Source organism: Sceloporus undulatus, chromosome 3 (genome assembly GCF_019175285.1).
Source record: "Sceloporus undulatus isolate JIND9_A2432 ecotype Alabama chromosome 3, SceUnd_v1.1, whole genome shotgun sequence".
In the NCBI taxonomy this organism is placed as follows: Eukaryota; Metazoa; Chordata; class Lepidosauria; order Squamata; family Phrynosomatidae; genus Sceloporus; species Sceloporus undulatus.
The window spans coordinates 247939730-247960787 of NC_056524.1; the positions used below are offsets into that span (position 1 = coordinate 247939730).

Below are 21058 nucleotides of genomic sequence, written 5' to 3' on the forward strand. Positions count from 1 at the left end.
ATGACCAGAGCTGATCATTGTCAGAAAAAGAGGAAGATTACAACAGTGTTTAAAAAAGCATTCACTTGTCTTCTCCACCTCTCAGACACAAAAAGCATGGAAAGAAGGAGCAGACTGAAAAATGGTGAATGGATCTACTCTAATGGAGGCAATCTATATAGAAAAGCGGAGCAGGAATCTTGCCCCCAAGCTTCTTGGAACACAGCCTTGATACAGATGTTGGAGAAACTCAGGTGCACCATCAGTAAAACTGTCTGCTGTTCAGGAAAAACTGCCTACTGCATTTCCTTTATTCCTGCTGCTTAATAACTCCACTACTGCTTCAAACATGCATCTCCATCACATGTGTGGTCCTCAATACATGCAGCCTTATAGCAGCATCCTCCCCTCTACTTGCATGCTGAAGGGGCTTTAACAGCAGGCTGAGAGCTTGTGCTCCACACAAACAGAGACATCACAGCTTGCAGAATGGCTTGAACCATCAGGGCTTGAGTCAGGATGATTTCCTTTTGATTATTTGTGATCGACTCTGTCGGACACCAAGCAATCTTGCAGCCTTTTCTTTTTCACTGTGAGAGCCTCTGACCTGTCACCTTGCTGGAGCCATCACAGGAAAAGGAAATAAGGGGAGGAGTGGGGGACAACTGAATAATGAACAGAAAAATTAGCAAAATACAGCGTAATAGGGATTACAGTATATTATTGCAAGAATAAAGAATGAACAAGAAAGAGAGCAAAGGTAAAGAGCCAAAGAAAGAACTACCCAAGGGAAGATGACTATGCATGAATAAACTGATCAGCCTTTGAATTTAGGTCACATTTCTGTTTTCCTTACCTGTCTCTGAATGGTGGTACAAGTAAGCCTAACCAAAGCAGAGAAAAGCAAATCCATATATGTATGCTAAAATCAAGATGAGAGTTCTGATTTGCTGCAGCCTTACCACAAACTAGCAAGGCACTATGTACCACTTACTATTCATCTTTCCATTACTTAGGAGCTCAACTAGTCAGATAATATGGCCACGAGAAACACACCTATTAATATCCTGTGTAGTGTGCAGGTATTTTTTAACAACCCAGATGAGGTATACTCAGAAGGAAGGTGTCAGTATTCATATAAACCATGCCTCTCTATGTTTGTGGCCAGAGCAAAAATGAGTAATGGAAGTGTCTTATACCTCAAAACCAGTATACATAATTTAAACTCAGGATGCTGGAACTATTCTAGTAGTATCTGATGCTTGCATACACAGTTGCAGGAGAAGGGACAGACCTAAGGTAAAATCAATGGCACCTGCTACCTGCTGCCTATGCAGCATTTTGGTTCTTTTGTTTGCAAAACCAGGAAAGATAGGTCCATGTCAGTGGTAGCAGCTTCTATCCAAAACTTACCCGGAAATAATATGTTAGTCTGTCCTCATCAGACCTAGGAATATGAGGCCAAATATTCTAGCCCTTCAACGTAAACCAAGTCCCAGGCAAAATACCAGCTGCCCATCAAATGGGAGCAAAATCGGGATACAAATATGTGATGAAAACATTCAAGATTTAAAAAATGTTGAGGAAAACAAAATGAGTAGGGATTTGGAGAGGTTCAACAGAATAGTAAAAAGACCCTCTTATGTGCTCATCTTTTAATTTCATGCCTTCTCCATCACTAACAGATTTTTGTTTTGGAAATGAATGTTTGCTATTAGAATGTATAGATCAAGCTACAATTTAACAAATAATTTCAAGGATAAAATATTCAAGATAGTTCTATATTAGAATTTTCAGTGTGCTACTTCCAAGAGTTAGATAGCATCTTTTTAAAATACCTCCTCAACAAAAGATTACCAGAAGATGGCTGACTTTATAAAAATTGTTATGTAATGACCAATTTTCTATTGTAGTGTAAAGTTTGAAGGTTTAAAACATTTATTATGCACAAGATATATTGCAATGGTAGGAGTTAAGAGTCAATCAAATTCATGGATATAGTTCCCATCCCTTGCTCCACAACATGCCTGAGCATATAAAGTGAAGTGAGATGTTAAGTCTACATAAGCAATTCATTTTTGGTTCTAATTTTGAAGGAAAAAGGGGGTGAGTTGGCAAATTCAAATAAATCAGCCCAGGATTAAACTCTTTCACTAACTTTTTTCTCTCAATTAAAACTGAGCTTTACAACTGGGGTGGGGTGGGGGAGAGGCTCTTTTATTCTCCAATTCTTTAATTACTTAAATGCCTCACCTTTTCTCCCTCTTGGTAATAGAGACACACAAAAAACAACATGCCTGAGCAGCATATAGTCAAGCAAGATATAAATCTACATCGCATTTATTGTTGTAATGTGCATTTAAGTAGTTTCTGACTTATGGCAACCTTATTCTGAAGGTTTTCATGGCAAGATTTATTCAGAGAAGGTTTGTCTTTGCCTTCCTAAGGTTGAGAGAATGGTCACCTAGTGTGTTTCTATGGCCGAGTGAGGACTCAAACCCTGGTCTTCAGAGATGTAGTCCAAAACAAAAACCACGACACAATGCAGACTCCTCCAAGCATTTGTACATAGGCTTTAACAAGCAACTTGTATTACATTAATGCACTACAAAGATCTCTATGCATCAGATAACTTGCTCTAAAAATGTTTCTCTACAGCAAAACAAAATCTTGGTGAGTGTGTGTGTGTGTTTGTGTGTGTGTGTGTGTGTGTGTGTGTGTGTGTGTGAGAGAGAGAGAGAGAGAGAGAGAGAGAGAGAGAGAGACTAACCTTATCTAAAAGGTGTATTATCATTGGTACAAGGTTAGCATCTATCACTGCCTGGACTTGCTGCTGATTCCCTGCAGTGATGTTAGATAGGAACCATACAGCTTCCTGAAACAACAACAAATTATAATTTTAAAATACTGGAAAGAAATAATACAGACAATGAAAATATAAACTGACTTCTCCAGAGCTACATACTTTTATAGAGAACTAAAGCAAAACTTTAAAACAAACTCATTTTGGCAATCAACACTCTTTGACTGAAATTACTTAGCTTACCTTAGATTTCATGTTGAATATTAACAGGACACCAGCTGGGCAGTAGACAAGTCTGTATACTACCAACCAGACTTGCTCTCTGAGGAAATAATACCCCAGGGGTATGAAGTCCACAGCCTCCTGGCATTTCTGCATATAAAGAGGCCATCTTGTGCACAAAACAGACCACCCCAATGCATTTCTTCTTAAGACTGGATAGTCACTAAGATTATAGAATTTTTAAAAAGTACTCCTTTTTAATTCATTTAGTAAAACCTTAGCCTAATAGTATTATGTTACAATATTTCAGAACAGTGATGGCCAACCTATGGCACGTGTGCCAGAGGTGGCACTCAGAGCCCTCTCTGTGGGCACATGTGCCATCGTCCCAGCACAGAGTTTGCCAGAGTTTGTTACTAGAAAGCCAGAGGGACATGGCACTTTGCAATAAATAAGTGGGTTTGGGGTTGCAGTTTGGGCACTCGGCCAATTGAGAGTAATTAACTCTTCTTTTAGTATAGAGTAATGAACTACCAACATCTGAAAATTTATACCTTTAGACAGTGTTCCAGTAACAAATGACATAAAAATAAATTGGACATACACATAATACACTCGGCAATCCGTATCCATGGATTCTGGCTCAACATTATTTGAAAAAAATCCAAAAAGCAAGCCTTGATTTTAACATTGAATATAAGGAACATCATTTTACTACACCATTGTATATACAGTGGTACCTCGGGATACGAAATACCCAGGTTACGAAATTTTCGGGATACGAAAAAATCCCATAGGGAATTATTGTTTCGGGTTACGAATGTTTTTTCGGGTTACGAAAAAACTTTTGGTGCTTTTTTCGGCTTTTTCGCACGGAATCGCGGCTTTTCCCCATTAGCGCCTATGGCAATTCGGCTTACGAAGGCGGCCGCGTTACGAATTAATTTCGTAACCCGAGGCACCACTGTAATGGAATTTGACCATCCACAGATTTTGGTAACCTCAGGTGGTCTTGGAACCTAACTCCAGCAGATACCAAGGACCCACTGTAAATGGCTCATATCCAGTTAATTAAAACACTTATTTGCTTATTCAATTTTTGCTTCCCACTGCAACTCACAAAAAACTGATATTTATCTAGGAATCCTTGGCTTAATTTTCTTCTGATTAGTGTTTTAATTCCTTTAATATATTAACTATAAACAAGACACACACAAATGTAGGGAAGACAAGCATTTCTGAATGAGTTTAAAATTGGTACATTTTACCAATGTGAAATTATCTGGAATGTGACAGACTCCTCTCTAGTACTATACTTATAGACACCTATAAATGGGTTATGGGGCCAAAAAATAATAATTTCCAAACATAGCTCAGTTTAGAAAGACAGCTAATTTTTTTCTTAGTATTCTGAAGAACCAAAAGCAAAGAAATGATTGGCTCAATAAGGAGAACAAGTGACAAAAGATTCCTAAAGAACACAAGAAAGTATTCATTTTCAAGTTCATTTTTGACAATAGCGTTGCAATAAATTTACTTCACTATCACCACTCTATCTGCATAATTTTTTCAAAAGTTATTGTTTTGGATATTGAGAGGCCTACTGAATGGAGGTCCAGGAAATCTAATGGTATGGTCTTTAAGTGCTGTCTGTGACCAACTTGCATTATATATTTTGTGGATATAATTACAGGTTGAGTCTCCCTTTTCTGAAATGCTTGGGATCAGGAGTGTATTGGATGACGGAGTTTTTCGAATTTTGAAATACATACATATACATAGTAAGATATCTTGGAGATGGGACTCAAGTCTAACAATCAAATTCATTTATGTTTTGTATATACCTTATACACATACCTTATACACATACAGTATGCAATATTTTTAATAATTTTGTGCATGAAAACATGTTTGCATACAATTAGGGATGCCATAACCTGGCGGCCCCCGTGACAAACCCGCTTTTGGGGGCCCCCTCCCGGTCCCAGTCCGGTTTGGCCCCCAGCCTCCCGGTTTGGGGCCCGCGCAGCGCCAACCCACCTTCCCCTACCTCCCCGCGTGGCTGCGCCACCCACCTCCTCCTCCTCCTCCGTTCCAGGCCGTGCGGCCATGTGGAGGAGGCGAAGGAGGAGGCAGTGTGCGGGGGGGAGGTGGGGAGGGTGGCGCAGGCGCGGGCAGGAGGCGCACCTCCTCCTCCTCCGTTGCAGGCCGCGCCAAGCGGAGGAGGAGGCAGAGGCGCCTGCCTGGCTTGGTGTTCCCTGTGCGCGCGTACCAAGGCAGCAAGCACTGGCGGCAGTCACCCACCACCTCCTCCGCCTGGCGCGCCTCCGCGCTGGACACTTCCTTGGGTCCGGGAGGTGGAGGCAGAGGAGGAGGCTGAGGCGGAGGTGGGTGGCTGCTTGCCTCCTGCCTTGGCGCGCGGGCGGGAGCACGCCAAGGCACCCACCCACCTCCTCCTCTGCTTGGGCCTGGGCTGGGAGGCAGAGGAGGAGGAGGGAGGAAGGAAGGAAGGGAGGAGGAAGGAGGGTGGAAAAAAGGAGGAAGGAGGAAGGAAGGAGGGAAGAAGGAAGGGAGGAGGGAGGAAGGAGGAAAGGGGAGGAAGGGAGGAAGGAGGGAAGAAGGAAGGGAGGAGGAGGAGGGAGGAAGGAAGGAGGAAGGAAGGAAGGAGGAAGGGGGAGGAAGGAAGGAGGGAGGAAAGACGAAGAGGAGGAGGAGGAAGAGGATAGTGATGATGATGATATGAGCCAGCTTCTGAGGCACGACCAATGTAAGTTGCTCTGATTTTTACAAACTCATGTGCAGTGAAAAAAACCCAAAGTCCCTTGACCAAGTACACACTTCTGAGAAGTACAGTTGAATCCGAGGGCAAACCCACTTCTTGTTAAATCACCTTGACATATTCAGTGTGAAACCCAAAGAGTTTGGTTATGGAATAAGCCTCTGAAATATGCAAGAGATTGCCATGTTAAGTAAAGCCATGTTCAATGCCCAAATGTGCTGTTTGGAATGGGGGGAGGGGAGTGGCCAGAAAGGGAAGTACATTTCTGTCATCTGTCTATGAATAATGCCCAAATGTCCTCCATTTTGATCATGCCTAAGAAACATGTATTTATATTAACATTTTTTTAAAACCATCAATTTTTTTCCGTGTGTCCTCCATTTTTAAAAAAATGTGCCCTACATTCGAAAATTTTGTCCTACATTTGTCCCAGTTTGGAGGTCCAGACTTATGGCAACCCTACATACAATGAACCATCAGAAAGCAAAACTGCCTGTTGCACCCACACTGCAGAAATAATCCAGTCTGACACCACTATAACTGCCCTGGCTCAATGCTATGGAATTCTGAAAATTATAGTTTGTTGTAGCAGCAGAGCTCTCTAACAGAGACGGCTAAATGTCCACAAAACTACAATTCCCAGAATTCCATAGCACTGAGCCATGCTATGGTGTCACACTGGATTATTTCTGCAGTGCAGATTTATTTTATCTCAGGTTCCCATGTAGACATTTTTGTATTTTGGAAAATTTAGATTTTGGAAGTCTGCATAAGGAAGACTCAACCTGTAGTTCATATCTGTGGCAATGTATAAATTACAATTTTTAAACCAAACCTCTCAACTGTGATATTTAAAAGGCTTAGAAAACTCAATGGTTTAAAACGTCTTTCAATTAATATATTCTGTTGGTTTGTTGCTGCCTGAAAAACTTTCTGAAGTGGCTGAACTGTATTTTCTTTAATGCTTTAGGGGTAGTATTTGAGTATTTATATCATATTAACTTTATGGTTTGTGTTTTTCTTAGTTCACTGCTTTGGATGGTTATAAACCAGAAAGGTTTATAACGGTTCCAATGCTGATGATAACAACAACAATAACAGATCAAAAGTATTTACATTTTTCTTTTAACTCTTTTTTACAGCATTCCTTATACTTCTTCAGCATGAAAGGTTTTCTTCACCAAACCATACCTCTGAACATTAAACTGAACCCTTAGATCAGATCACAAGTTCCTTTGTATGACAAAATGAACCTGTTAGAGGTTTAAAATTCCTTGATGCAAATTATGAGCTTAATTGGGTCTCTAATCATTGGCAATGTTGCAGTAAAGACCCCATGATTTTGCAACTCCTCAGATGCACTCCGAAATCAGCAGTGTCTTTCAGTACCCATAATTTGCACCATATAGAGCTTCTACATACATGCATGAGCACACACACACACTCCACCCACCCCTTCTACTTTTCCATTTAAATAAAGATTTCCATCCTCCCGCATACACACAGCACATCCACCTCATGACCTCTATTTCATCATTTCCAAGAGTCAGATTAATGCAGGTGTTGGCTAAAAATAAACTGCTAGTTCTGTCTACTCACTACACGATGACAATTGAAATTCAGGAGTTACCACAAACCTCTACCATATTCCAGAAGTTTTCTTGTTGTTTCAAATGATACGCCTTAGAAACTAAGAACTATAATTTAAAATCAATAACGTAAAAACTACTTTTTAAATAAAAGGCATGACCATTAACACACAATTTTTTAACAATAGAGAGATCACGTAATGGTACCTGGTATCAATTTTTCAAATGTACAACAGGGTTATAATTTAGTTTGTGAATTCAGTGCCATAGACCTACATACCTTATTAATTTTTTCTTTGGGGTGTGTCAATAGAGCAGGGAAGTGTGAAAGAGCTTCACAGTTCAGAACTACTTGGGTCTGTTCATCAGTACCAGTAACAATATTGCCTACAGCTCTGAGTGCAGCAGTCTGAAAAGCAAAACATTTTAAAAGTTAAAAGCTAGTGGCTGGACTAACATGTTTAAAAAACCAAGCATCAGATTGGAAGGGCTACTGGAGTTTAACTGACAAAAGCCTGAAGTAGTTATCTACTGTATTTTCCAGCGTATAAGACGACTTTTTACCCCTTTCTTATATGTCGGGGGTGTATGGTGTAGCCACCTCTCTGTCTCTGGGGTCCTTGCAGTTCCTGTTCCAGCAGGCACCGCGGCCGGGCTCTCTCTCGCCTCCATTGCTGGAAAAGGTGGCAGAGAAGCAGCTCCAGAGCCGGTTGGGCCGAGATAAAGAGCCGGCCCCTTATTCCTCGCCGCCGCCACCCTGGATACTCCGCTCCTCCAGCTGAAGTCCGCCGCGGAAGCTGCTGGAGGAGCGGAGTATCCCAGGCAACGGTGGCAAGGAATAAGGGGCCGGCTCTTTCCCTCGGCCTGATTGGCTCTGGAGCCGCTTCTCCGCTGCCTTTTCCAGAAATGGTGGCGAGAGAGAGCCCAGCCGCAGTACCCACCTTCCAGGCCTCCACAGAGGCCCCCTCAAGCCGGCACGTGTGGGCAAGAGACCCCCTTACTTCGGCCCATAGGAGGCCAGGGACGCTGCCGGTCTGCAGCTTGGGGGTCGTCTTATACACTCAGTCGCCTTATATGCCAGAAAATACGGTATATGCTCTATCATATTAAAGATATTTCTTCTAAATTTGATCTCTGATAGTCCGATAAGAAAAGGTTCCAGGATTCTTGAAGAAAAAGCTGCTGTGTATACAGTGGTCCCTCCACATTTGCAAGGCTTAGGGGTGCAAGAAAAACCGCAAGTAACTCTCACCCAATAGAAGGGTGGATTAAGGCAGTTATCTGGCCTGGAAAGGGGGGATCGATCCTCCTCCTCCTTTCCAGGGCAGATAGCTGCCTGAGGAAAGACAACTATCCATCCTGGAAGGGGCGGGTTTGACACATGCACCCTTCCCGGCTTCTCCTTCTTGGCTTTTTCCCTCCCCAGGGGAAAAACCCAAGAAGGAGAAGGAGAAGTGCGCGTGCAGCAGACCTAACCATACAAGTAATCAAAACCTCAAGTTTCAAAGCCATGAATGTCGAGGGATGACTATAGTATTACCATTTTAGGAGAACAAAAATAATGGTTCAAACAAATTATGACGTTTTGACTACGATGGAGTGACAAGTTAGTATTTCTTGATAACTTAGAAGTTACACAGCAGATAGAGCATATGGCAACAGTGACTTCTTACAGTTGTATTGAAAAATCAAAAATGAAAATGTAAGGACCCAAAAACTATTCTAACCCATTTTGATTTATACATAATAAGCAAATGGGAATAATTTATATCACTATATGATTTTAAAAAAGAGATAAATGTTTAAAAAATATCTTTCTTACCAATCATGACAATTAAAAATAGTATGCTTTAATATCTAAATGATCAAAAAACCCAATAAAAATATTTTCCAATAATGTATGAACTTTTTACAGGATGCATAATAACCCATCTTCTCTCCTTGACATAACAGTACATAATATGCATATTCAGGCATATCTTGTTAAAAGCCACACAGTTATTCAGTAAATCCTATCAACTAATAGTCCTATTGAATGCTAACAACCACAGAATCTAAGCTCTCCCTATATTTATTCAGAATCCCACTCCATACTAAACAGAGAAACATTAAATTAGAACATTTTACATTTCTAAACTTGACAAACTTCAGAAAACACATTCTGAAATATACACAGTCTGATTTGTGTGTGTTCAGATAAAGGAAGTTTGTAGAATACTCACTTGTACTTTAACTTCCTGATGGCTGAGAAGAGGAACCAAATGTGGAACTATTCCAGAATCTATCACCATCTGAATCTGTTCATTGCCTGAATCAGTTAGGTAGGAGAGGGCCCAGACTGTATCTACCAATATCTAATAAGTTTAGAAATACACTTTATCAGACTAATACAAGCAGACAAAATTCCATAAGACAATCAGGTACATATCAAAAATAGTAACATTTTAAATTTAAGATAATTATGTTCTTTCCGCACCTTTAATATATTACATCTGCTGTGACATGCTACAAAATATGGCAAGGTAATTAAACAGAAATGTAATTTATAGCCCTATCTGGTGAAAGCCTTTACTAATTTTGTTTCACACTTATTTCTTCTAACATTTCCACCTGAAATATTATAAGTAATACTAAAAGATGTTCACAATCTTTCAGTATCCAATTAGGACACATATTTTAACTATCTCAAATTTGTACTCTTATGCACCACCACCTCAGTGCTTGCTTACAAATAAGCATATGAGATGATGTTGCTTGTAAATTGAACAAGGATCGCTTTTTAAATATTTGATCACAGTTAATCAGTAAATTACTTGTGAAATACTCTGATACTCACATTTACGTCTGTGTGGTGAATTAAAACACAGAGTGCTGGGAGAATCTATGAGAAACAGAAAAAGGGTATTACAAATTCTGCAATGCAATTCAAGGTGACAAAACTTCAACAAACAATGAAGTAGTTTACCTCCTGAATGGTTTCCATTGGTGGAGGTGGATCTTTGTGGCGGCACAAGTTCACCATTACCCAAGTAACATTTCTTAAGAAAGTTATTGGAATAGATGGGCTGATGAATGACAGAAGAGGCTTCACCACTCCAAGACTAATTACATAATCTCTACACTGGGGTCCATCACCTGCATAAACATTTAAGGAGTTTGTAGATAAAACAGTATGGTAGATGCCTAGCTGAACTTCCTTCCATTTACAGAATATCTCACTTTTGAGACTGAAATTTTAGGCACCTATATCTATGCAAAGGCAAGCAAGAATAGCTGCTAGAAAGTTTCAAAATGGCTGGCTCTTAGAATCAGAGTTGCAGGAGGCATTATAGGATAGTGATTTTCAACCTTTAGTCTTCCAGCTATTTTGGACCACAACTCTTACAAGGAGCACTGTGGCTGAGGCTTCTGTGAATTGAAGTTTAAAACATCTGGCCAAAAGTTGGGAATCATTTTTGTAAGCCATCTGCTTGAGGCAAGACATTCAAAGCTAAAGCAGCCAGAACAGATGGATATCAAGCTTCAGCTTGAAGACTTTGGTAAGAGACCCCCACCCCAGTTACTAGCTTCATGGTAAAAATGTTGTTGCCCTTAATAAACTTATCCAAGCATACAACTAATATACACTCATGTAACTTCAGATACTGTTCTAGTCCCATCTTCTAGAGCAGTAGAGGATGCCTTTGATCTACGATATAGCTCTTCATTTTTTTAAGTCTTAGCCAGCCTCTTCCCCCTACTTCTCTGCATTGTATTGTAAAGCTGGTAATTTTAGCACAAAAGTGAACCCTATGTTTAAGGAACATAGGGATGGATAAGCATGAATAAGTATATTTAGTTTCCCAAGTGTACACAAAATGAAATAAATAAAAAGAAAATAAATCCAATACACTTTATCAGAGTTGTCTTCACCTGTATGTTGAAAAATTAAATCACTATGTATGCTATGCTATCAACAACTAAAAAAAATTGGTGTTCAATCAAATGACCATGCTCCTAGTGCAACGTCCTGGATATTTTATTACACTGGGTACACTAAGATACTACAGTAATAGCTCTTGTACCGTGTCATGCCCATAAATCTGAACAAGATATAAAACTAGATACTGGGTCACATATCTGGTTCAGATGTGGCAGAATAAAGAGAATTTACTTGCAAAAGTACAAAATCAAGCATTTAACAGTTTGATATTTTACCGGGAAAATCACTTTTGATTGCTTACTGTAACAATGTAGAATGTAGCATGCATGCTTCCAAGAAATGTAACTCATGCACTGAATGAACATAATTGCAATACCAAAGCTGAAATGTTAAACTACCGTTAGCTTGGGATCAATGCAATCCCAACATAGTCACAAGCATATGATGACCTGAATAGTCAGTATTACATTCCCTCTCCCCCTCCCAATTTTCATTTGCCTAAACATTCATGTGTCTGAATAAAATATACTTTGGGGGAAAAACACATGAACAGTTAAGAAGCAGGAAAATTTACAAGCCATTTTTGGACAAATCTAACTTTTATAATACAATATAAATCTAGGCAATTCATTAGTTTTCTGTCAAGAGTTGCCTGGAACTCTGATATAAAATGTAACTAACCTATGATATTGCCTAAAGCCCATACTGCCTGCTCACAAACATTTTGATGCGGTGAATGCAGCAGCCTCAGAAAAAGTGGAACAGCATCTGCAAAACAAAGAAATACATTACTGAAACACAAGTTAACGTCTGGTACCAACATTTAAGATAAATATTTAAATTCTGCAGCATTTGAAATGTCTCTCCTCTTTTGCAAGTAATAAGATTGCAAATCATACCAATTAGTAGGATAATAATAATAATAATAGGATTTATAATAATTATAATAATAATAATAACAATAACAACAGGATATGCTTAAATCACACATTGGTCATTCAACTGTTATAGAATTGCAGAGTCCTATTAGAGATGATTTTACATTATCTCAAGTACTGGTGTTTGAATATGGTAGCTTTTTTTAAAAAAACAACTTTTTATTATTAGCCTTTAATTCATGTATTCTGTTTTAATTAATATTATGAGCCACATTTGGTCTCATTTAGGAGAATAATAATAATAATAAAGTTTATTTATATTGCTCGCCTCTCCCATGGATCGAGGCGCGATTACATCAATAAAATAGTACAATAATACAATTACAATCAATAAAACACTAATACTGAATTAACCAACATTCCTATGAGCTCTTAAAAAATAACAATTCAATAGCCAGCAGTCATAGTCAAGAGTGGAGCAATCATCAGCCTTTTATATGGAGTCTGGTGGATGAGCCCGTTGGACAAGATCTGTTTTGAGTGCCTTCTTAAAGGCCTCTAAGGTAGTAATGAGACGGAGCTCTTCTGGTAGGCTGTTCCATAATTTTGGAGCCGCAGCTGTAAATGCCCTTTGGGAAGTTGTCATTAACCTAGTATTATGATGTTCCAATATATACTTTCCTGATGTTCTGTGTGTGCGGGGCAGATTGTGTAGGGAAAGGCGTTCCCGCAAGTAACTCAGGCCCGAGCCATGTAGGGCTTTAAAGGTGATAACCAACACCTTGTATTGCACCCAGAAGCTAATTGGCAGCCAGTAAAGTGATTTTAACACTGGTGTTATGTGGTCAAATCTAGATGTACCGATGACCAATGTGGCTGCCGCATTTTGAATCAAATGAAGCTTCTGAACTTGATACAAGGGTAGCTCCAAGTACAGCGCATTACAGAAATCTAAACGAGAGATTACCAGTGCAAGTACCGCTGCTTCAAGGACCTTTCAGTCCAGGTAGGGACAAAGTTGGCATATCAACCAAAGCTGATACCAAGCTCTCCTGGCCATCGCATCTATATGAGATGACAACTGCAGAGACAGGTCCAGGTGTACTCCCAGACTGCAAATCTTGTCCTCCGGATGATCTCACACAGTGGCTTCATGTAAATGTTAAACAGCATGGGGGAACAGAATGGCGCCCTGAGGGACGCTAGATGTCAGCTCTCTTTTGCAAAAGCAGCTGTCCCCCAGCATCACCATCTGGAATCTGCCCGAGAGGTAGGAACGGAGCCACTGGAGCGCAGTGTCTCCAATTCCCAACTCCCTCAAGGCGTTCCAGAAGGATACCGTGGGGTATGGTATCGAATGCCGCTAAGATGTCCAAGAGCACCAACAGGGTCACACTTCCCCTGTCGATGCCCAGATGGAGTTCATCAACGAAGGCGACCATGGCAGTTTCAACTCCATATCCTGCCCTGAAGCCGGTTTGAAATGGGTCTAGATAATCGGCTTCATCCAAGACAGCCTGGAACTGGAAGGCAACCACCCTCTCCATCACTTTGCCCAAGAATGGTAAGAGGGAGACCGGTCTATAATTATTTCTCACCAGGGGATCCAGGGAGGGTTTTTTCAAAGGTGATCTAACAACTGCCTGCTTTAATTTCAATGGAAATCTTCCCTCCCTGAGGGATGCATTAATTATAGATTGTAATAGTGTTTTTGTTGCATCCTCTGGGCGGTCAACCATGATGGGCAAGGATCGAGGGGATATGTTGCTTACTAACACTTCCAAGAATCTTGTCCACTTATCAGTATTTATAAACTCAAAATGATCCAGTCTAACACGGTCCACAGAGTCACTGGACACCTCTCTTTCTATTTCTTTCTATTATAATGCCCGCATCCAGATCAGCTCTTATCTAAGAGATTTTGAAAGGAAGGATAAAAGTTAAATAAAAGCACACTTTTGAGAAAACTGTTTCCTGCACCTTTTTGACTTCTAATGAGAATGTAGGCTTCATTTACTCGTGGACCCTTTTATTTGTCATTTTGGCAGTCCATGATCCACACAAATCTCTTGTAACAGCACACTTCAAATGATTTGGGTTTTCTTCCTGACAGCTTCTTTCACAACCATACAGTGATCAGGAATACTGTGGCATGGATTATTCTGATTTTAGTATTAAGTGACTTATCTTTATATTTGAGGTAGCTGTCCCTCCAAGTCCTAATCTTTTCTTTTCATTCTGAAACTACTTTCCAATGTGATTTTTGAGTTAGCCAAGGAACAGAAAATCTTTAACTATCTCAACATATTCATCACCTACTTTCAATTTATTTAAACCAATGATTATTTTTGTTTTAATATTCCACTGTAACCCTGCTTTTGTACTTCCTTCCTTCCTTAACTTTCAGTAATTGTTCCAAATCTTTGCTGTTTTCTGATAGGAATATGATGTCATCTGCATCTTTTTAAATACTTTGTTTCTTCCCACAATTTTCATGCCTTCTACCTCCATATCTAATTCTGTATGATAGGTTCTGTGTATGGGCTATGACTCTGGAGATCTAGATTCAAACCCCTGCTCACCATGGAAACTCACTGAGTGACCTTGGACAAGTCACATTCTCTGAACCACAGAGGAAGGCAATGGCAGACTCCCTCTGAAAAATCTTGCCAAGAAAACCCTGTGATAGGTTTGCCTTAGGGTTACCATAAACTGGAAGTGATTTGAAGGCACACAACGATCACTTTCTCACAGGAAAGCTGGTACTAGGTGCATGCTGGAGGTGGGTACAACCATTCTTTTAATACACATTCTTTCACACACATACACACACACCTACCTTTCTACTCACCACTGCTCAAAGCTTTCCTTTCTCCTTTTCGCTTTTGCACTAGATACTGAAACTGAGAAAAGATTCTCCTGCTTACTACCTGGCACAAAAATACAGCAATCTGCCAGGGAAGCACAAGACCACCTGTTCTTATGCCAGCAGCTCAGTTTGAGTGCTGGGGAAAGAAGATTAATGAATAAGAAGCATGGTATCCTAAAGGCACCAGATCCCATCTGATCTTGGAAGCTAAGCAGGATCAGCCCTGGTTTTTAGTTGAATGGGAGATTGCCAATAAATACTAGGTGCTGTAGGCTATATTTCAGAGGAAGGACCTAGCAAAAACACTTTTGAGAACCCCTTGCCTAAGAAAATACTATGAAATTAATGGGGTTGTCATAAGTCAGCAAGTGACCTGAAGGCACATAAACACACACACAGAGTCTGTATCTGGCCCACTGTCAAAAGTTCCCTACCACAGCATAAAAGGGAACATTAGCAACTATTGTGGACACTCTTGACCAAGAAATATGATACTGTATTTATTTCACAGGTTTTGCAAAAGTTACATGAACAGATGAATACATGAAATACTTATTTACTTACTGGATTGAACTACAGCCTGTGTTTGTTCTGAGGTTCCAGATGCAATATTTGTCAGTGCCCACGCTGCTTCAAACTGTAAAGATGGACTAACAAAAAAGAGATGAGAGTTTAGTTTCACTTCAGTACTATTAAATATCCATTTCAGTAAAAACTTTCCCCCATACTCACTTGTCATCTCTTTCAAGACAGTGCACTAATATAGGTAATATTCCAGATTTTATTAAGTCATCAATTGGTGGGTTGCGATCACTGGAGAGTAGTTTTCTGTTGTAAAAACATATGGAAATAAATCAAGTTGCATGCAAAGCTTAAAGTGCCTCAGTTCAACTTTCCAAATGTATTTTATTCAAAATTATTACATCCAAGGAAGTTGATAGTAACAACGTAGAATTTCACAATGATTTTCTATCTTAATAGCAACATAGGGATTATATAGCACAAATTATTCTAGTATTTCCCACCAATCCTATGGTAACATTTAAATTGTTCTGACCTTACAGTTTTTAAACATATTCCCCTAATTCTCCCATTTAACTCCAAAGAGTTTATGAAATTCCAGTATTTTATAATACTAGATATTATTCGGGTATCCAAATGCCATTAAAATATTGAAGGCAAGCAAAATCCCCACGCTGACACCATTAAATTGCTTTTAAGACTCAAACAGAAGTCTTCATAAACCCTAAGCAAATCTCTCAAATAGAACAAGTTTCAGAGTTGTCATACTATGTAAACCAAAAATACAGTGGACCCTTGTTATATGCTGGTGTTTGGTTTCAAGCTCCCCATGAATAACAAAATCCGTGGATACTCAAGTCCCATTAAATATAATGACATAGCAAAATGGAAAATCAAGGTTTGATATTTGAAATTTATACTTTTTTTAACATTTTCAAACCATGGATGCTTGAATTCATGTATAAGAAGGGCTAACTCTACCACTTTGAGGAAGCTTATCTCTTTAATTTCATTGTACAGTATTTGCAGGGGAACTGTTTCCATGGTTATCATGGATAAGTGAAACTGGTTAACAGCAAATGCTATAGTTCTGGCAAAAATTGATCACTGCTGTAGGACCTCCAGATTTCTAGAGAGGCTCTTTTTTTCCAGACATGGTGTCATGGATACAGGGGTCATACTATATTTCACACATTAGCAAAGGTAAAAATTATGGCTGTATTCTCTACTACTCCTACAGTAGTCAAGGTTAAACTAATGATTAATTTGATGACGCAGACATGCTGACGTCAGTGATGCTTTAAGAATTGTTCCTATCTAAATAGGACAAGTGTGATTGAAAATTTATGTTCCAATATAGTTGCTGTTATTGTTTTATTTATTTTCTGATTTTTAAGAGCTGTAATTGGAAACTCAGGTGTTCTGAGACAAAAAAACATAAAGGCAATTTTCAAATAAGTAGCTGTGTTTGTCACTTGCAGCATAAAAAGGCCTTAATACCACTCAATACTGCATCCAAAGTGGGGTTTTATCCATAAAAGCTCATACAATAGTAAAAACCAGTAAGTCTGAAAGGTACTACCACATTTCTCTTTTCCTCTCCCTTCCTTCCTCTTTTTAAAAAAGCCTTGAAGAAACCGTTCAATGAATCCTTTTCAGTTTCATAATGAATGCTTCTCAGTTTCCCAACCATCACCTAATTGCTGAATTATATGATAGCATTTAAGTAGTCACAACTCTTCTGAATAAAGAATCTCCAATACTAATAGAATTAAGCCTCTGTCAAAATATAATTTAAAGATATTTCAAAATAATCTTTATATTATTTTCATTAACATACAGATCATCTATTTATGTCTACCCTCTTTCCACATTTTATGAACAGGATGTGAGATTTCTACTTCATTAAACTCTCCATATGAAAAAATGAATCAAGTTGTTGATCAGTGTACAGTGGTGCCTCGGGTTACGAAATTAATTCGTTCCGCCATTCCTTTCGTAACCCGAAAATTTCGTAACCCGAAACACTTTTCCGTTAGCACTGGAAAGCCTATAGCTGCACTTTGCAGCATTTGAATTTCGCGCCGAAATGAATTTCGTAACCCGAAAAATATTTCGTAACCCGAAACAGTTTTTGCCAATCCAACTTTTTCGTATCCCGGAAATTTCGTAACCCGATCATTTCGTATCCCGAGGCACCACTGTATTATTAAACAGATATTTAGTGAGGAATCTTTCAAATAATTATTTCATCCACTTATGCTTATTCAGCAGTGGCCAGCCTCAATGCCCATTTCTGTGGCCTTGGCCCAAAACATGGAAGCAAAATGTTAAAAATGATTGCTTTTCTGTGGTAACAGGAGAACTGTGTTCCTCAAAGTTTGATTTTATTTTAGAACAAGGTGCACAGTTCCCATGCAGCTACTGAACACCGGGGGAAGGGGAGATTAGTTTTTTGGGGAGGTACCAGTTTTTCAAAAGCCAGGAATAAGCCTTTCTGCTTTTCTATTGCCAAAATTCAGCAGCACAAAGAAGGATAAAGTGCAGGCTATGGCAGGTTTGAGGGGAGGGGAATTGGCATCCAGGCCCACTGCAGTTCCCTAGGTGTTCCATAGTACAAGCAGTTCATTAATTATCCTTGCAGATAGCTGCAGGATCAACATTTCTAGGCAGAACACAATACAACTACAATTTCCATTAATAAACTATATAACAAATTCCATGAACAAACTATACAATTATGGGAAACTGTCATGAAAGTACATGGAGATTTACATGAATTTTTCTTTTACCTTGCAGCCTGTACTGCACTTAATTGGATACCTTGGTTGTCACTTGAAGCATTCTATGAAATGAATAAAATAAATGTTTAGTTCAGGACTTTATAGTGTAAACAAAATATTAAGTAAATGGAAATAGTTGTTTACCTGAACAATTGCCTCCAGAGATGTGTTTTGCTGCAACAAATATCAAAGTGTTAGAACTAGTTAAAAAAAGATACATATGTTCTATTTCATATAGCATACGGGTTCTTACCACCCTGAAGTCGCCATCTATATCAGAATCTTCACAGATATCTTCATGAGGTACATTTCTTCTCTTTAACAGATGCTCATCTCGCTTGTTCTTTTAAATGCAAAATATGAAACTTTATTATTTATTTTTGGCAAATGTATTCACTTTTTCAGAACATGAAAGTAATGCATCACAAATAATTATCTATGGCCCGTTCTAGACGGGCCTTTAATACGCCCCCGTCACATGCTAGGGGTTGGCCGAGGACCTAGCGTCCATACCAGCCTCACCCCTAGCACGTGATGGGGGCGTAAAAATGGTGGTGCCCTATACACATGGGTGCCGCCATTTTTATGTGCTGGACGCTTAATGTCCACATGCCCCCTGTGCTTGCGACATCATGAGTGCGCCATTTGCGCACTCGTGCATCGCAAGCGTGACCCAAAAAGAAGCCGCTTTTTGTGGCTTCTTTTTCCGCCACCCAGAAGCCTCCCTGTTTGGAGGCTGAGGCTTCCCAGCGGTGGAAATGGAGGCGGTGGCAGACCGTCCTTTTGGGGCGGTCTATAAACTGCCTTAATTAGTTATTTTAAGGAGTAATAGCAGCATAATGAAATTTCTTTTGCAAAGTCAGATAGTGACAGAAGCAAGTAACATTTAGTATTTGTTCTCACTATTTTGGGGTGCATTTTGAGGCAGGGGAGTTTAAGTAAAGCATACAAGTACTAATTAGTCCATTTAAAGTATGTTTCAAGATCTGCACTTTTCTATAATTTAAATAAATTACAAACTTGTAAGGTACTTTAAAAATATAATATTAAAGTTGCAAAATAAAAGCAAGGAATATATGACATTTGCCAAAAAGCTTTTTAATTGTTATAAAACAAAATTCAAGCCCATATTTATATTTAGTCCCACACCCTTTCTTATCAGACTTTAGGTTCATCACTAATCTTGTAAGCTGCTCTGAGTCCCAGTTTTAGGGAAAGGGCAGGATATAAATAAATGTAATAATGATCATCATCATCAACAGAGTTCTTCTTATCTCTGAAAGACACAAATGTTTTGGCCTTTTTATAGGCTGATTCTCCGTTATCTGAAATGCTTTGGACCAGAAGTGTTTTGGATTTCAGATTTAGGAATATTTGCATACGCATAATGAGATATCTTGGACATGGGATCCAAGTCTAAACATGAAATTAATTTGTTTTGAGGGTAATTTTATACATAATATTTTTAATAATTTTGTAGATGAAACAAGGTTTGTGTACACTGAACCATCAGAAAGCAAGGATGTTACTATCTCTGCCACACGTGAGCAACTTTGGAGGATTTTGAAATTCTGGATAAGGGATACCCAACCTGCACCACCATCTCTTTAAAAAAACAGAACAAAAAACCTTGACTTCCAATGACAAATGTTCCAAGGACTCCCATATGAGAGGTTCCCTTGATATAACAAGCCCACTTTTCAAAAACTACAGCAGCATCATATAGGTGTTTGCTTCTCTCAACATCCAGCCAAGTTCTGTCTAGAGGAACGCAGATCAAAAGCAAAGACCACAAATTAATTTATGACATTCATTACAATGGTAAAGAGCTCTAGTAGGTCTCACAAATTAAAGATGAGCTTCCTGCTTTGAAATAGAAGCTAGAGCCATGAAAACACTGAACTCAACCTCATGATTCTCATAGCATGACTTCAAGAAACAGGGAAAACCACAGATAATCATTTTTTTCTATTTGAAAATGGAGTAATACCAAAAAAAGTAGTGCAGTCCCTGATGCACAAAATGATTTTATTGTAAATGACAAGCGTTCTCCCTAACTTGAACTATAAAAGCTCTTTTTTCCAGCTGACATATTGTCAAAGATATATTAGTGGAGCAATTTCTTTAGTTGTCCATCAGAAAAAAAAAAGACAAGATGGTTGCTTCCACTACTAGTAATTTAAGAAGCCTATAACTCTATAGGAAAATGCTAGAAACCATGGGTATCAAATTCATAATGGGTATCAAAATCACTGCCTGTGGCTCACATTCCTGGGCATATGAAAAATGACAGGTCATTCCTGGATAAGCAGAAGAGAGGGAGGCAAGGCACATCTCTTGTGTCCTATGACGACTGTTACACTTTTAGGAGTTTTAAGAGCCCTTACCTTTCTTAATTCCACGACAACTTCATTTCGCTGTCTTCTCATAGTCTGTTAAAATTAAAACATAACATAATTACTCCTTAGCCAAAATGCTTATTGAAGCATAGATAAATTACCCAAAACACGAAAGAAATTTGCTGTTCTTTCTAATTATTCCCCACATGAGCTCATATTAAAACCACCCAAAACTAAAGACCTGCACTACCTTCATTATGGCTGTATGAGCTGACACAAAACACTTTAGGCCAACAGTGATAGGTTTGCATGACACATAAACTAGAGATGTGAGGCTGCTTGAGGACTCCAATCTTCAGTGGTACTGGCTAAA

General features: G+C 39.1%; 1 protein-coding gene and 1 non-coding gene across 2 annotated transcripts in view; both read right to left on the minus strand.

Annotated features, from left to right (window-relative positions):
- KPNA4 (karyopherin subunit alpha 4) overlaps window positions 1-20797 on the minus strand; it is a 25612-nt gene extending 4815 nt beyond the window's left edge. The window contains exons 1-12 of the mRNA XM_042457745.1: window positions 20734-20797; window positions 18600-18689; window positions 18491-18520; window positions 18356-18408; window positions 15774-15869; window positions 15606-15691; window positions 11976-12062; window positions 10338-10507; window positions 10209-10253; window positions 9595-9726; window positions 7653-7781; window positions 2750-2854 (exon numbers count right to left, since the gene is read on the minus strand). Coding sequence (XP_042313679.1) covers window positions 2750-2854; window positions 7653-7781; window positions 9595-9726; window positions 10209-10253; window positions 10338-10507; window positions 11976-12062; window positions 15606-15691; window positions 15774-15869; window positions 18356-18408; window positions 18491-18520; window positions 18600-18689; window positions 20734-20775 — 1065 coding nt within the window. The 5' untranslated portion in view covers window positions 20776-20797. The remainder of the gene's footprint in view (window positions 1-2749; window positions 2855-7652; window positions 7782-9594; window positions 9727-10208; window positions 10254-10337; window positions 10508-11975; window positions 12063-15605; window positions 15692-15773; window positions 15870-18355; window positions 18409-18490; window positions 18521-18599; window positions 18690-20733) is intronic.
- Window positions 6997-7325, minus strand: LOC121927484. Its single transcript, XR_006103249.1, has one exon.
- Window positions 20798-21058: the final 261 nt, after the last annotated feature.